At 44.2% G+C, this 17,783-nt stretch overlaps 3 protein-coding genes across 5 annotated transcripts; 1 reads left to right on the top strand and 2 right to left on the bottom strand.

Moving 5' to 3' along the window:
- The first annotated feature begins 930 nt into the window (after positions 1 to 930).
- LOC125501361 (uncharacterized protein K02A2.6-like) lies at positions 931 to 5,265 on the top strand. Its single transcript, XM_048656853.1, has 2 exons — positions 931 to 3,484; positions 3,908 to 5,265. Exons 1-2 carry the CDS (start codon positions 931 to 933, stop codon positions 5,263 to 5,265), a joined length of 3,912 nt encoding a protein of 1,303 aa, XP_048512810.1.
- A 3,290-nt stretch (positions 5,266 to 8,555) lies between these two features.
- On the bottom strand, positions 8,556 to 13,264 carry LOC125501323 (translation initiation factor IF-2-like). Of its 3 annotated transcripts, none has more exons than XM_048656635.1 (3): positions 12,912 to 13,264; positions 12,768 to 12,848; positions 8,556 to 12,691 (listed from the first exon to the last, which is right to left on the bottom strand). In XM_048656635.1, the coding sequence occupies exon 3, from the start codon at positions 10,421 to 10,423 to the stop codon at positions 8,561 to 8,563; it is 1,863 nt and encodes a 620-aa protein (XP_048512592.1). In that variant the 5' UTR covers positions 10,424 to 12,691; positions 12,768 to 12,848; positions 12,912 to 13,264; the 3' UTR covers positions 8,556 to 8,560. The 3 variants fall into 3 exon arrangements, with proteins under 3 accessions (XP_048512592.1, XP_048512593.1, XP_048512594.1); XM_048656637.1 differs by having other exon boundaries at positions 10,220 to 12,691; XM_048656636.1 differs by having other exon boundaries at positions 12,768 to 13,264.
- Positions 13,265 to 13,432: 168 nt separating this feature from the next.
- LOC125501288 lies at positions 13,433 to 14,537 on the bottom strand. The gene is made up of 4 exons (XM_048656416.1): positions 14,477 to 14,537; positions 14,105 to 14,363; positions 13,908 to 13,970; positions 13,433 to 13,700 (listed from the first exon to the last, which is right to left on the bottom strand). Exons 1-4 carry the CDS (start codon positions 14,524 to 14,526, stop codon positions 13,500 to 13,502), a joined length of 573 nt encoding a protein of 190 aa, XP_048512373.1. The 5' UTR covers positions 14,527 to 14,537; the 3' UTR covers positions 13,433 to 13,499.
- Positions 14,538 to 17,783: the final 3,246 nt, after the last annotated feature.

Raw genomic sequence — 17,783 nt, 5'->3', positions numbered from 1 at the left:
TACTCCAAACACTGACCACCAAGGAGAACCCTTGGCAGAACAGAGAAATCCAGCATGTTAACATACCTCGAGCTGCCGACGACCATTGCCTTGGACTTACCCGGATTCAGGCTTAACTTATTTTCAACGCACCACTCCTGCACACGCTGAAGCTCGACATTCACCAGCTCCAGAGCCTCCGACAGACTGCTGGGCGCACAACTATAGTAAACGAGCAAATCATCCGCATACAATAAATACTTACAGGTACTTAAACAACTAGGCAGATCATTAATAAAGAGAGTGAAGAGAAGAGGACCCAATACGCTGCCTTGAGGAACACCGGACAATACCGACAGCCAATCAGAAACCGCACCCCCCGGCCCACGAACCGCTTGCATACGACCACTCAGATAAGAATGAAACCACCGAAGACCCCCTCTGAGAAACGGAAACAACGCAACTTACGAAGCAACAACACCCGGTCAACCGTATCAAAAGCCTTAGAAAAGTCAAGAAATACCGAAACAGTGACCAAACGTTCGTCCACTGCAAGACGACAATCATCCGCAAACCTCAGAACAGCATTTTGAGTACCCATACTGTGGTGTATGCGAACACGTCATTTTCGTTAAAGGTATACATATGTGTGTGTGCGGGCTAGCCAGCCTAATGTTATACATAAGATCGTTAGTCTACGCTCAGTGCGGCTCGCGAACGGACTTATCTCCACATGCTATATCCATAGTTTATATTTGTATTACTTTAACATTACCTTGATTAAATACTGGACCTATTATTAAATCTATATGTAATTGTGGTTTATTTCACTCAAGGTAGTTCTCGACATTACAATTATGGCGACGAGGATGCTTGATATCGTAACTCGCGCAAAGTAAAAATGAACGTAACGCGTTATATTCCCAGTGAATTTGTAAATGTGGCTAATAAATGAGTGACGACTCTAAAACAGGTTGGATTTGGAAGCTTTCCAAAGAGCAGTTGAAAATCGAATTGCAAAATCGTGGAGTGCCGTTCAGTGAAAGTGATAAGCGCGACAATTTACGTGAATTGTTGGTGAAATTCGTGCGTCAAATCGCAGAAAAGTCCGAACCATTGGAAAGTTCAAAAGTCGAAGGCATAGAACCTTTAACAAGCAATCGGCCTACATCGACATCGGTCGAAACCAAAACAAAGGCAGAGGTCGACGAGATCGAATCTAAAGCAAACAACAGCTCTGATTTTGAGGAATTCTACGATACATTAGTCGATTCGGACACAGACAGCACAATGTCAGAAAATAATTCAAAAATAAAATTTTGTCTTAACAAGGATAAATGGGACACGTTTATAGAACGTTTGGAATTTCAATTTCTGGCGCGTGATACAGTCGACGCAAAAAAAGCAGCAATACTGCTTACATCGATCGACGAAGATGCATATGAATTAATAAAACATCTGTGCTCTCCAGAAAAATTGTCGGATAAAAAGTACGACGAACTCACAAAATTGATGCAGGATCACTTAAGTCCTCAGCCTTCCGAGGTTATAGAAAGAAACAAATTCTATAAAGCATTCCAAGAGCAAAGTGAAAGCGTTACCGATTTTGCTACAAGGTTAAAAAAATTGTCCTTGTACTGCAAATTTTCAAATCTCGAAGATTCCTTGCGTGATCAATTTGTATGTGGTTTGCGCGATCAAGAGACGAAAGTCAAACTTTTTGAAATGGATTCACTGACATATAATTCTGCACTCAAAGGGGCGGTGGCACGCGAGACTGCACAGAAAAATGCATCCAGCTCTAATGAAAGAAGAAACTTTCAACAGGATGTATTAGCGTTAGATTCGCACAGTTCTAGTATGCGACAAAATTTGAAATCGAGTCAAAAAAAGAATTATGTCAAATTTCCCCGCTCAAAGATTGGTGAACAATCAATAAAAGACAATACATGTTGGAATTGCGGCGGTCGTGGGCATACGCGTTATCAATGTCCAAGCCCAAGTACATCGAAACCAAGGCAAAACAACGAATGTGCTAGTTGCGGGAAAGCAGGACATCGACGAGACACATGTAAATACAAAAATAATACATGCGAGCACTGCCACAAGTACGGACACATTCAAAGTGCCTGTTTCTCGAAGAAAGCACAAGCCAAAAGCGCTCTCAAGAAGTTAGACAAAGACAACAGCGACTGTGAGGACGTTACCGACGATGAGCAAGCATCAAACGATACGCACTACATCAGCGCCAGCGACCATCGAAAGGATTTCTACAAGTTAGAATTCAAAAATAAAGCGTATGTAAACAAAACTTTTGTAAGTGGAGATCGCGACGGCGAACCGATGTATGTTAACGTATGTGTGAATGATACGGATATTAAAATGGAAATAGATACGGGTACTTACGAGACTGTTATATCTGAAAAAATTTTGCACGAAAAATTTAAAAAATGGAATGTTTGCGATACGGTTGTAAGTTTACGTGGATATGACGGTACTGTTATGAATCCGATCGGTAAGTTGTCGAACTTGAAAATAAATCTTCGAAATAAAACACGTGAGCTTGACTGTTATGTATTGCCCGGCAGAGGGCCAGCGCTTTTAGGACGTAAATGGCTTGCAGCATTCGGATGCTGGCCATTGAATATAACTGAAAATCTCGATAAATTAATGATTAATAAAATTGATATTAAACATGTACCGGATTACATTATTAATAAGTATAACGAATTATTTAGTAATACACCGGGTTGCTACAATAAAAGTAAAAGTAAAATTTATTTAAAAGATGGTACTAAGCCAATTGCATTTAAATGTCGACATGTTGCACATGCATTAAAGCCGCTAATCGAAAATGAAATAGAACGTTTGGTCTCGCTGGATCACTTGGAGCCAGTCGAGGTTAGCGAATGGGCTACTCCGATAGTGCCCGTGTTTAAAAGTAATGGCAATATACGCATATGCGGAGATTTTAAAATCACTGTAAATCCACATATAATTATGAATAAATATCCGCTTCATACTATTGATGATATCTTTTCTGCCTTGCAAGGTGGTTTAACTTTTACCGAGTTAGATTTGCGGCACGCATATATGCAGTTCGAAGTAGATGAAAGTTGCCGAGATCTCCTAACAATTATCACTCATAAAGGTTCTTTTCGTTATAAAAAAATTCCAGAAGGTATAGCGCCGGCCCCGGCTGACGTACAAAAGAAAATGGATGAATGTTTAGCTGGTATAAACGGTACAATATCCTATATCGACAATATTTATGTAACAGGTCGTACAAACGAGGAGCATATAAAAAATTTAGAGGCTGTTTGTGCGCGACTTCAAAAATGCGGTCTTCGCGTAAACGTCGATAAAAGTAAATTCATGCAAGATAAACTCGATGTTCTAGGTTATGCAATAGACAAAAACGGGCTACATAAGTCCAAAACAAAAGTCGACGCAATGGTTAATGCTCCGCAACCTTCAAACACTAAAGAATTAGCTTCTTTTCTTGGTTTAATAAATTTTTACGCAAGATTTTTGCAAAATAGATCAGAAAATTTAAAACCGTTGTACGACCTGGCTAACCAGAAAGAATTTGTATGGAATGACGAATGTAAAAAAGCTTTCAGATGGGTAAAAAATGAATTAATATCACCGCGAGTTTTGGCGCATTATGATCCGAACGAACAAATTATTTTGGCTTGCGATGCTTCACATTACGGGCTCTCCGCAATCTTATCGCATAAATATAAAGACAACACAGAACGACCAATTGCATATGCTTCGCAAACGATACCCAAAAAAGAACTTAATAGAACAATACTTGATAAAGAAGCAATGGCTATAGTTTTCGGATTTAAACGTTTCCGCGATTTTATTTTCTCGAAAGAAATAATTTTACGAACTGATAATCGGTCATTAAAACTTATTTTAGGTCCTCGGAAAGGAATTCCTCAAACGGCTGACAATAGATTCCAAAGATGGGCTTATTATTTATCAGGATATCGATATAAAATCGAACATATAAGTTCGACTGCTAATGCAAATTGCGACGCGCTATCACGATTACCGGTTAAAACGGATGTTGACTTATCTATCTTTGATCCCGATTTTTCAAACGTACATTTTTTTAGCGAAGGTATCTCAACTTTAAATGGTAAAATGTTGGCAAAGGAAAGCTTAAAAGACGAAATTATTAGTAAAGTAATAAAATTTACACAAAATGAATGGCCAAAATCAATAGATCTGACAGATGAATTAAAGGCATACCACAGAAAGAAATTAGAATTAACAGTAGATAAAAACTGCTTATTTTGGGGGTTGCGTGCTGTCATTCCAAGCAACATGAGACCGTTGATTTTGCGCGAACTACACGCTTCACATCTCGGAATTGTAAAAATTAAAATGTTTGCACGCTCGTATGTTTGGTGGCCGACAATCGACCACGATATCGAATTCACAGTAAACAATTGTGAAACTTGTATAATTGAAAGGAAGAGCCCACCTAAAACTCCATTAACTACTTGGCCTTGGCCTACTCGCGCATGGAGTCGTATTCATTGCGATTTTTTAGGGCCATTTTACGGAAATATGTATCTTGTAATTATCTGTGCTCATTCAAAATGGCCAGAAGTTATAAATTTCAAAAATAATACAAAAGCTTACAGACTAATTGGAGAGTTGAAAAATCTGTTTGCGCGATTCGGTTTACCCTTACACGTAGTAACCGACGGTGGACCGCAATTTCGCAGTTCGGAATTTCTAAGTTTTTTGAAAAGAAACGGCATAAATCATAGTTTTTCACCACCGTATCACCCCGCCACGAATGGTGCAGCAGAAAATTTCATTGGTATTTTTAAAGATAAAGTCACTAAAATTGTTAAAGGGGGAGAGACGGTTGAGAATGCTGTAAATAAGTTCTTATTTGATTATAGAAGTATTGAACATTGCACCACGGGTAAAAGTCCCTATCAACTTATGTTTAATCGCGACATACGCACAAGGTTTGATATGTTAAAAAACAGCGTATTCGAGAAAGTACAAAAAAGTCAGAGAGCACAGATAGCTGCAAAAGGTGGAAATCGTAATTTAGAATTAGTCAAGGACGACTCTGTATACATAAACGATTATGGTGTAAACTCGGATAAACGTTGTAAAGCAAAAGTTATTATGCAGACATCACCATCCACTTTCGTTGTACGTGATGAAAATAATGTGATACATAAACGCCACAAAAATCAAATTATAAAAAATGTAAATCTTCGGAGATCTCCGCGGTTGAATGAAAAATAAAAAAGGCGGAAGAGTTGTGGTGTATGCGAACACGTCATTTTCGTTAAAGGTATACATATGTGTGTGTGCGGGCTAGCCAGCCTAATGTTATACATAAGATCGTTAGTCTACGCTCAGTGCGGCTCGCGAACGGACTTATCTCCACATGCTATATCCATAGTTTATATTTGTATTACTTTAACATTACCTTGATTAAATACTGGACCTATTATTAAATCTATATGTAATTGTGGTTTATTTCACTCAAGGTAGTTCTCGACATTACACATACCTTCCCTAAAACCCGTCTGCCTCGGATCTACTCAGCCCACAGATAACGCGTAACCTGATCAGAAACAATTCGCTCCAGAACTTTGGAGAGCGCACACAATATCGAGATTGGTCTAAAATCAGACGCCACCACAGGGTTACGCACTTTAGGTATAGGCGTAACATACGCAGTCTTCCACACCACTGGAAAAACACCAGCACTTGGAGACAAATTAAAGAGTTTAACGATAAAAGGTAACACTTGCGCTTTAAAAACTTCAAAAACCTGAATTGGCAAGCCATCAGGTGCACAGGCACGCGTGGTAACCCTAGCAACCGCATCCTACACACAAACAGGATCACAATCCGAGAAGAAGAATCCATCATCCTCACCAGCGGCCATCCCAGGAAACACCTCACAGAAGAGTGGCAGCAACACTCCAGACGACACAGACGCAAAATGCTCATTTAATTTATTAGCCGAGAGGTCAGCCGGCAGCATCACATCAGACTTTTTCACGATCCCCAGCTTGTCCACCTCTCTCCAAAACCCTCTCGAATTTCCAGCCAGATCGAACACACCCTGAAGATAGGTGGCCTTAGCACTAAGCCACTCACGCTTCACTTTCCTACGTAAGTCGACATACTTATAAACACACGGCGCACCCCAGTACGCTTGAAGGCTCTATAACACGCATCTCTGTCCTTCATCAGACACACAATAATAGGCGACAACCATGGCGCAGGTAGACGCCTAACCACGACCTTACGCCTCGGCACTGCAGCATCAAGCACATTGGTTATGACAGAACTGAAGGTCTCAAACTGACCATCCACATTACAAGGGGCGCACGGCACAGAAATCTGTAAAGAGGACAGAAGAACCACTGCAGCTTCCACATCTGCATTACTCCAAGGACGATAACTAACACAACGAGGCTCACGGCTGCCAACACAGTACTTGATACAAGCATAAACCAAATCATGTCCGGATACAAAAGGCTGTGCAGACTGCCCCCACGCACTCAGGCAACACAGGTCACTAACTGCACAAACATCAAGCCAGGTGTGGGACGTTGCTGTATGATGCGTCGGCTGCAACGGAACAATGCTCAGACCCTGCGCAGCAAAGAAGCTCCTCAAGTGAGTCGAATCATGAGTAGAAGCCGTGAGATCCGCGTTAAAGTCCCCCAGTACACAAACAAACCTGCAACAGGGTATGAGAGCCGCAATCGCGTTCTCAAAAATGCCCAGATGTCCAGCCTTAGGCGGCCTATAAACTACCGCTACCAGGAACATCGGCCGAGAAACGCCCCAAACTTTAGCAATCAAATACTTCGGTACACCATCCCTGCCAAGAGACGAAGATGAGTCCACGACCCTAACGCAGAGCTCCTGCGACTCATACAGAGCAACGCCACCACCATGACGCCCTCTTCGATCAAGACGATGCAGCGAGTGGGATGGAAGAGCAACCTGCTGATCCAAGATGCGGTCATTGAGCCACGTCTCAGTCACAGCGATAACATCATACGGGTTCAGTCTAAAAAATTCTTTAAACTCATCATAGTGAGCTGGCAACGACTGTGCATTAAGGCTGCAGACATTAAGATGCGATGCAGTACACGCGGGAGGCAACACCGGGGTACCTGACGCCAAACGCGGTCAGAAACCAAACTGCGAGAGATCAGTTGACGGCAGCACCTTGATGGGCCTCGAACTCGCACTGCCCCTAACGAAAACAGCAGCATCGGCAATCCAGACTTGCTTAGGGTGCAACGACGGAAACTGCCTGAGCACGCGACTCCGAAGCTGGTGCAACTGCACGGGAACTCTACGATTCACATACACTTTCGCACCCGGCAGAGACACATCAATGTCAGACGCTAGCAATTCTGGCTTGCGCTTCTTAGCAGCCAACACCTGATCGACCTTCGCACTAGATGACAGTACCAATAGTATTGCACGACTGCTTACAGCACCACCAGAACCCTGACGTCTACCAGTTTGCCTCGCTGCTCCTATTCTCTCAAACTTCACTACATCACTACACGGGATATCAACACCCAGGGCGCCCATCAACTTCGGCAAAAAGAGTCGCAGGTCATCGGCTACAGCAAGCCCCTCTGGCACACCCGACACAATCAGATGATCCGACACCTCCTGACACGGCGCACGTAACAACACCGCTTCATCCGCCGAGGACAAATGCTGCACCAAGGAACTCGCAGCCAATCTGTCTTCCACCTTCTTTAGTCAATCCTTGTGCTCTGCCACTTCTCCCACAACAGCGTCAGTGTCCTTTTTGACCTCAGCTACAGCGGATTTGAGTTCTGCCAAATCCGCCCTAAATACTGTATTTTCCGCAGCCATCGAATCCAACTTGGTATGTAGACTTTCTACATCAGCCACAAGGGAGTCAACCTTTGCAGCTGACGCCTCCAAAACACCCAACCTGGCATTAAAAGACTTCAGCAGCTCAAGCTGCTGTCCACTCACATCCACACCAACCATCTTTTGCGGACACGCAGGGCAGAAATCACGCACACGCGACGGGACCTCCCTTGAGGAAGCCAAACAAAGCCTCAGCTTCACACACTGCACATGCAAAGCATGGCCGCAGCCTGCGCCCGCCATGACACCTTCCCTAGTCTTTTCCACACTCGCGAAACATAACGCACACACAGGCAGAGGCATGTCAACACCGAAACTAGTACAGCTGACAGAACAGGTATTTAAACTGGCAACGGAGAGGTCAGTGCCAAACAAAAACAACGTCTCGAAGCGCTAGCGAAAAGCAAAACACAGACACGGATAGACAACACACAGGCAATGAGCTGACTCGAACAAAGCAGCTAGGCACCAAGAAATCGTTACCAAAGAATGTTTGAATGCAGAAAAGTCACTCTCCTGCAGTCCAATAGAACACCACTTGCACTCAAATTACCGATCACTAGCCAAAGCACAGCAATAACCAAGGCGGAAATTGAATCACCACCAATACTGCAAGTACTCGGTCAAAAACACAGAGCAATTCAAACACGCGTCAACTTAGAGATCTGGAGGGAGGGAGAGAGCACTCAGACGGAGAACACTTAAGATATATAACTAAATCATCCGCATAAAAAAGATGCAAACAATTCTGCAAGCAGCGCGGGAGATCATTAACAAATAACGAGAAAAGAAGGAGACCCAGAACACTACCTTGAGGCACACCAGCCCGCAAAGGAAGCCATTGAGACAACTCGCCACTGACATCCCGAACCGCCTGAACTCGACCACTAAGATAAGAATGAAACCACCTTATAACATTCCGCGAAAACCCAAACACCTGCAGCTTACGCACAAGCCTCAAATGGTCTACAGTATCAAAGGCCTTCGTAAAATCAAAGAAAACAGCCAACGTAACCAAACGATCATCAACACCCTGCCTGATATCATCCGTGAACCTCAAAATAGCAGTCTGAGTACCCACTCCCTCTCGAAAACCAGTCTGGCGCCGGTCAAGCAAATTACGCGCCCGCAAATATACCATAACCTGCTCATAAACAAGACGCTCAAGAACCTTCGAAAGCGCGCAAAGTAACGAAATTGGCCTGAAATCAGACGGCGAAAACGGCGCACGCACCTTCGGCAACGGCTTAACATATGAGGCCTTCCAAAGGGAAGGAAAAACACAATCACAGAGCGAAGAATTAAAAAGCACAAGAATGTACGGCAACAACAGCCCGCGAAGAGCCTTGAAAGCCTGAATCGGCAAATGATTCGGCCCTTGCGCCCTCGTTGAAAGCCTCGCAATCGCGGCACATATCGCTGCCTCATCAACATTCGAAAACATAAACTCAACATTTAATGCACCTAAGCAACTTGAGCTACTTAAACTATCCACGAAGCACCGAGAGAAAACCGGCAGCGGAGCACCTGTCCCAACAGACACAAAAGGTTCATTTAACACACGCAATGGGAGCGAAAGAGGTAGGGCCCGCCTCGCAGCACGCGTAATCCCCAGACGATCGATCTCACACCAGAAACGTCTCGAACTTATAATGTCATCAAACCGAGACTGCAGAAAAGCAGACTTCGCAGCGCACAGCTTATTCTTAAACTCCCTACGAAGACGAACATATTTCTCAAAAAGAACCCGCGAACCTGTCCGCTTCGACGCCCGGAAACAAGCATCTCTCTCACGCATAAGAACACGCAAGTCAAATGTCAACCACGGCACAGCAGGACGCCTTACCGTAACCGCACGCGCCGGAGCACCAGAATCGAGCACCCCTCGCACCAAGTCATTAAAAATCGAGACCTCAACGTCCATATCAGAGGCACCAGTAAGCCACAACATGTCAAAAGACGCAGTCACTCCCGCCGCAGCCTCAAGATCAACATCATCCCACGCACGGTACACAAAAGATCTTGGCGGAAGACGCACAGGGACATATTTCACCGACACATAAATTAAATCATGACCCGATAGAAAAGGCTGCGCAGACTGCCCCCAAGCAGCAAGGCGACAGAGATCAGAGACAGCACAGACATCAAGCAAGGTATGCGAACTCTGAGTATGATGTATCGGCTGAAGAGGCACAATATGCAGCCCCTGCGAGGCAAAAAAGTCCTTCAAATGACGCGAATTAAACGTGTCCCTCAACAAGTCCGCATTTAAATCACCAAGAACACACACGAACGAATAACGCGCTATAAACCACTGCGAACAAAAAATTAGGACCCGATGCACTCCAAACCTCCGCCAGGAGAAACTCAGGAACACCGTCACGCTGCAAGGATCCAGATGACGCAACCACACGGCCAGACAATCCACTATGACGAAACAGTGCAACACCACCACCATGCCGCCCTCTCCGATTAACACGAAGAACAGAGTAACCTGGCAGAGAGATCTGTTCATCCAACACTACATCATTGAGCCACGTCTCAGTCACCGCCACAACATGGTACAAATTTATTTTGAAAAAATCGCGAAACTCATCGACGTGGGCAGGCAAGGACTGAGCATTAAAGCAGCAGACATTTAGTACCGGTGACACTGACGAAGACCCTAGCCCAGCAGACGCACGACGCACCGAAAAGTCCGCTAGTCAGATGCCAAGCTGCGAAAAGTCAGTAGACGGCAAAACACGCACTGGCCTAGACGAAGAGTCCTTTCTCACAAAGACTGCAGCATCCGCAGTCCATCCGTCCTTTTGGCGGTGCCTGTCGCCAATTCGTGGACCCCGTCGTGGTGGTACCGGACTGACGACACGAGTTGTTGTGAGCCCGCGTCCAACAATTCTGGAACTCATGTCCATTCTTCTTACAATACGAGCATCGGCGACCCTGAGGAGGAGACCGGCGAGCATCTCCACGGGATCTAGAACTCGAAGCAAACAGTTCGGCGCGAATGCCGGTTAAAATTTCCTTTTTCAACTGCGCCAAAGTTTTCTCGACCCAGTTCGAGAGTCCGTCAAACGTGCCAACCCTGATCTGGTGACGAGCAGTTGGCCGTGACGGAGTGCGCAAAGAGCGAGAGATAGGTGCAGCGGTTCTAGCCACTACCAATTTTGCTGCAGCAGGAACTGGCGGAGATCCTCTGGAGACCGCTTCTGCATAGGAACGACGTGAGGGGGCGCGTCCCGTCGAGGTCTGCTTCTGCTGTGGAGGAGCAAAAGAAGCAGGTGCTCTAGCGGCACGGGAAGATGCAGAAGCCGGTCGTTGGGGAGCATTCCCGCTAAGAGAGGGAAAATTTGCAGCAGGGGTGACCACCCCTGTAGGAGCAGCCACGCAGCGAGCCTTAGAAAAAGCACGGAACGCTCGTTCCGGATCCCGGGGGTTCGCTAAGCCTCCCGGACTAGCAGCTACCGAAATAGGAACTCCGCCCGAAGGCGATACTTGAGGTGTCCTCGGTGCTGGAATCGGGCGAGCAGCGAGCAGCGGCGTCGGGGGCGTCCTTGGAGCAGGAGAGGGGCGTCCAGCTTCGGCCAATATCCCATGGTCTCTCAGAAGGAACGCCATCCCGGTTACTTGCCGCTGAAGGCACGCCATTCTCTCATCTGCAGCTTGTGACTGCCGGATGAGGAGCTGTAGGGCTTCCAAAACCCCTGAAGAAGGTTCGCCGGCTGCAGGAGGTACAACCGGAGCGATGGCAGGAGAATCCTCTGCAACCGCTTGGCTACGCAGGCGACCACGAAGATCCTTCTTCAACACCATTTTTCAAGCACTTTCACCCGCGCGCGTATTGAAATTAAGACAATCCAAATCCCCAGATCCACTTCTGACACCAGTGTTACTCCGGGCGGTTAACCGGAGTGGGAATAAACGGGTCAGGGGATTGGATTTACAATAAGTCTGTTTTATTCAGAAAAAGTGCGGGCGCTCTCTTCGCTAGTTCTGAACAGACTGTTATTTACAATAATAACAGCCAACTAGGCAACGTCAGATTGACAGACGTCAAAGACATCTGACGAAGAGTTTGGAGGTAGCGCCAAGAGGAGGCGGCTGACTGCCCGCGGTCAAACATCATGACGTTGGTCACGACGTCTTGACAGCGCGACAGCAGCCCTACTCGACTGGCACTAACAACCTACCTATCGGACCATGCGATGCGTATACGCTAAGATCCCATGAAGAGATTTCCCCCAGCGTAACAATATTATCTTACTCGAGAGTTGCCTCTGGATTTTCGTCAACGTCGATGACAACATGGTTGATATTTGCCCGCACCTGCGACTCGTCTTCAATGTCGACGGAGAAACGGTCAAGCGTATTTTCTAGTTCGTGAGCACGAGCTTCATTGCTGTGTGCTCGTATATCATATATTCTGTAGGAGCTCATATTTATTCATGAGTATTAGCTCATATTTTTCTGTAGGATTTGCCGGAAAGCTTTCGCCGTGGGATTAGGATTAAAAGTCCCTCCGTACGTACGGACCATGGAGAACAAATTCTCAACGGGATCTTGATTGACACGAGCTACTAGGAAGAATCTGACACCTCGTCGTCCCTTGATTGTAATTTATAGAATCACACTGATCTCTGCTCACCGTTATCAACCCCAATCCGGGGTTCTTCAGGGCGGCGTAGTTCAGCAGCAGCCCTGCCACGAGCACGCCGCAAACCACGGGGATTGTTGCCCCTTATTGCCCTGATACCCCTACCACGTCGATTGTCGTTTCCTCGAGCTGATAACAATTGGGTCAACGGTCAACGATAGTCGAAGAAATCAATGAAGTCTAAAAAATTTCATGGAGTAAGTACCTATATTTTGATCACCGATGACTGGTTCCCCCGCAGCCATCAATCCGGGTGGAACCAGTTCATCCTCGTCCTCGGCACCCCCTACGAGTACGAAATGTGTCATCGAACGATAGTTAGAATAACAGATAAACATTCGTTACTCACCTTCATCATGGTCCGGACCTTCGATTTGCATCAAACCCGCCCTCGTCACGCAGCGCTCCAGAAACTCACGCAACGTAAATCTGCAGAAGATACAAAAGCTCATAAGTTATATGTGATTTTCTGTCATATCCGTCAGTTTTCAATACTCGATAATCATCATTTTTTGTGATTCTTTTCATTTCTCTAATTCTTGGTCATGTATCAGATTACATTACCTATCAACACTCAGGCTGTGCCGAGCATCTAGAAAAGAGCATCCAAATCAATTAATGTGCCAAATACATGTAACTTTGATTCATGAATAGAGAAGCACTAGAGAAGATTCGAATAAAATAACATAAAATTGGAATTAGGTCAGTAAAAGTCAATTCAAAGAATCAAAAAATAATAATTCAAAATCACTTGTTTTGCTTTGAAATTCCATAAAACTGACGACGATTTTGTAACGAAAATTACAACCGACTCATCGAAAAATTGATAAATTTTATCGAACCACTCATTGATTCCTCAGCCAATTGCTATGACAACCGTCCGAGAACACACTGTTTTTATCTAAATAATTCAAACGTATTCCACGTGCTTCACTTGTTAAAAATAAAACCAGCACCCATGTAGGCTGACCGCGGGAAACAATTCGCGCAGAGCGCTCATAGCCGCGTGTTCATAATCGCCCATGGCGAAACGTAGACTTTGTTCGATTTCGGTTGCAAGTTCCAATATTTTTCGAAAAACAGCTGTACATAGTGCCTTTGTCTTCGCACTACACAATATGAATACAGCCGCTAGTCCCTGTAAAATGAATTGCATGATCTATAACGTGTTGAACCTTAGACCGGAAGCTTGGATGATTTTTCATTGTCACGTTTGATCGTAAGATCATGATAGAAAATTAACATTTACATAAATTTTCGTATACATACGTATATTGTATGCGTTTGTTAATTCATTATTCAATATTAGAGAATACGTTTCATTGCGAATAAAAGAAATACATACAGTATCCATCACGCGCATATGGATCGTGTACAGTTGGGCGATTGGCGGGCTATTGGGGACAACCTGTAAAATTTATGACGATTAAATTTTATTTGCGATAACGATTCTTCCCAAACCGTGTGACTTATATCATTGCGGTAAATCCTAGAGTTTAGGGAAATTTCGAACGAGGTTTCATAATCTCCGAACGAGTTTACCTTGAACGTTCCGTCCACATAAATTTCCGGTGAATTCCCCAATCGTCGCAGCATCTTCTCGCTCGCGAACATCACCGCCACGGATCCATCGGTTGCTTCGATGACTCCTCGATACGATTGTTCAGTTGGCGCGTAATCGATCAATACCGCGCCAAGGTCTCGTAAGGTCGCACGTGTAGCCGGCCTCAATTTTGTGCGAACGCGTTGTATTGCACTTTCTATTACCGCAAACGAAAAATTTATCGCCACTGCAGGATTTCTGTAATCAGCGAATTTTTTAGGGTACTTCACAGAGAACTATTGTAATAATTGAATAGTCTTCAATGTCAACTTGAGCAGCTTAATTGGTAGAAAATCAAGTAATGGACAAACCTTCGACACACGTCGTCAAAAATCTCCTTCGGAGGAGCCAAGTCTAACATCTCCTGGCGCATGCGGGCCTCTTCCAAAATATTGCGATTGGGCTGGTGCCCCTCGTGCGGCCGGTAGACCGTTACCACCCCCGCAGCATCTACTCGCGCGGTACCCCGACAACCCGTAGTTTTACGAGTGGCACATCGATATATGTAAGGGGACGTGGTATTAATGTGATAATCGTACCCCTCATGTATGTACCTGACGATGTTTTGGCGAGTTCCAGCTATTTCCTGCATCTGATAACAAACACAGAAAAATTAGATGAAGAACCTTAAGTAAATTATTACGCGATTAGATGGAGAGGGGGGGGTCAAAAGCCGGTCCACTTTGCGTGAAATACCCTATATGTATTTTTGTAGCTGAAATAGGTTGTTTTAGCCACAAGAAGAGCTTTTTAGTGAAGAGACAAAAAAGAGCGAGGGAGGGGAGAGGGAGAAAAAATTTATCGTCGAATTAGCATCAGCAAATGCAATGTAAAATCTCAGAATTTATTTTCTATAGTATGACAACAGAACTTTACCTTACTGCAGGAGGAAACTAATCCACGCCGTTTACCGTTTCACTGGCACTGCTGATTTAAATGGCCGTAAAAAGGGCTTTTTTTTTCAAAGAAAAGATAGGGGCGAATGAAAGGGGAGAATAACCAGAATATATACTGAGTTATGAATGTGGGATAATCCACATCGTAGATGATCTGCGAGTCAAAACTTTAGTACACTTCAAAAAAAAAAGCTATTTATCATTCACTCCTACTCATTTCTAACAAACAATAAACTATACTGATAATGAGTGAATGTTTCCACTTCAATCTACAATCTATGCAACGAAAAGAAATAATTTTTCTCCAGAAAAATCTACAAACAAACTAAAAAACCGATATGAATTTACTCTCAGAAATAAACGCAAAATCTATGATATAAAACAACATAATGATTTTTCTTGAGTAGAATCTACAAATAAACAATAAAATGAATTGAAAATTAAATCTTTTGAGTCATCTGATGCATAATATAAAATTATAAAGTGATGGGATAGTTTTTCCCGAAAGACAAAGATGGCCATTTTGATATGAAGCTATATGTTACGACTGATTTACCAAATAATAGACTAAAGAAGAATTCAGCTGACAATGAGAGCAAATCACGGCAAAGTTCTCTAATAATACTAAAAAAGAAAATGTTGTTTTGTGTGTGGCAAAGATGGTCGCCCTAACATTACAGAAACCCTGAAATTGTTCCAAATATGCTCAATGATCTCTACCCCTATAACTCGAAAATCTAAAACCTTTCCCCTCCCCCCCCCCCCCCCCCCCCCCCCTCCTTTAAACGCAACAATCTCTATCCCTGAATGATAACGAGCCTTGAATTTATATGACGATACCCAACAATTCCTATTTTTTCGTCATGTAATGCATCGCCCGGACACAAAAACTTTTAGAAAATACAATGCTTACCTTTCCTACGAATACTACGAACCGAGATATGTACTGGAAGCTACAAGGTAGTGAAAAAACTTGTAGGAAATAAAAACAACTATACCAGTTATAATTGATTAGAATAGGTTGATCAGAGAGCAGTGAAAAATAGACTCAAGAAACTTGAAACGAATATGGATTTTATAGTATAAAATGTCATGCTAGAGAGACAAAAACTACTTTGGAAAACAATTTTAATAAAATGCCTATTACTTTGTATTATCAGGCAACAGCACAGTGCGAAAGGTAAAGAGTACTCAGCTCTCATTGGTCATACCCCACCAACTACACAAGTACTCAAAAACGAGGCGGTGAAATTTGGGCGCTTACGTCCTCATTCAATATTGTGTCCCCCAGCCATAATTTTCAAGTACAGCATGCATTCGACGGTGCATCGAACCAACAATTGCTTTAATGTACTCTGGCCTGGTGCGGAGTTCTTCCCACTTTGCTTCGACTCGGAGACTCAGGCCTTCCTCCCTTTCTCTGGCAACAGGCCTCCGGTCCCGGACCATTTCAGACCAACAGTTTTCTATTGGGTTGAGATCCGGGGATTTAGCTGGCCAGTCGAGCCGCTGCACTTTTGGGTGAGTTGTGTACCAGTCCTACCTGCTTCTGGCTCGATGCACTCAACAGTACGAATAATGGGCATGTCTTGGGCCGCGTATAATACCAAGGAAGCAATGCATTTTCTAGAATATCAATGTATTGCTCGGCATTCATGTTCCGCGTTATTTTCAGAAATTCCCCCGTACCAGCGGCCGAAATCCACCCCCAATACGCTGCAGTTGCGCGTCCACTGTGATGCCCCGCTACAACATTTTGCGGATTGTAGCGTTCCCCATCTTCCCTCCACACATTTAACCGGCCATCCTTATCCGAGGAAAAAAACTCTCTCATCGGTAAAAACTATCCTATTCTATTCTTCGTCGGCGATTGTCAGCCCCTGCAGCGCGAAACTGATGCGGTCCTCCCGATGTATGTTGGTGATGTCCATCTTCTTCGCCGCTCTCCTGCACTTCAGTCCTGCTTCTTTCAGTCGGGCTCGGATGATCCAGGGGCTGGCAGCGACTCCCACGGTGGGACCGACAATGGTTGCTGCCTGAAAAGGATCAGCCCTCACCTGTGCTACAATGGTCTAATGAAAAAATAATTGATTGAAGACATGAATCCAAAAACAAAAGAAGAGATATATAAGACTGATGGAAAAAACAGACTTGATCCACGACAGCTGTTCGGCGAGCAGCACCATTGCCTCTTCGGTGGTCTTGAAGTCCAACGATGCCATCTTCTCTGAACCTTGCGATCCAGCGCTTCGCTGTAGAGAGGCTGATATCCCCTTCGGCTACAAAGATGAGATGGTCACAGAAATCGATTATATTGATTGATCAAGAAAGAAGCTTTGTCTACTCTTCATGGATTATTTCACCTGCCATCGCTGAAACCGATACACCGGACTCCCGGAGTCCTATTACCCTTTCACGCCTGGTTTCATCCATTTTATTATGAGATTGATTACTTCTGATTTTTTCGCGTAATACAGTACGAATCTCCTTAACAACGCATCAACAAGACAAAAAAGTAATGACATCTCGTGTTACAAATGTTTTTCCGATGCGCGGGCACTCGTTTCCCGCGAGTTGTCAATTGTTTTCTAATCCATCCCTGTTATTGCTGAATCACGCGCAGCTTTTGCATTCAACTAATAATACATTATTGACTTCTGATAATTTACCAAACTTAAAGTTTTACTTTCCAAAAGCAAGAAACATAACAATCGAGCAAGTA

The sequence above is a fragment of the Athalia rosae genome, chromosome 6 (assembly GCF_917208135.1).
Source record: "Athalia rosae chromosome 6, iyAthRosa1.1, whole genome shotgun sequence".
Lineage (NCBI taxonomy): Eukaryota > Metazoa > Arthropoda > Insecta > Hymenoptera > Athaliidae > Athalia > Athalia rosae.
This window is presented reverse-complemented; position numbering and strand designations above follow the sequence as displayed.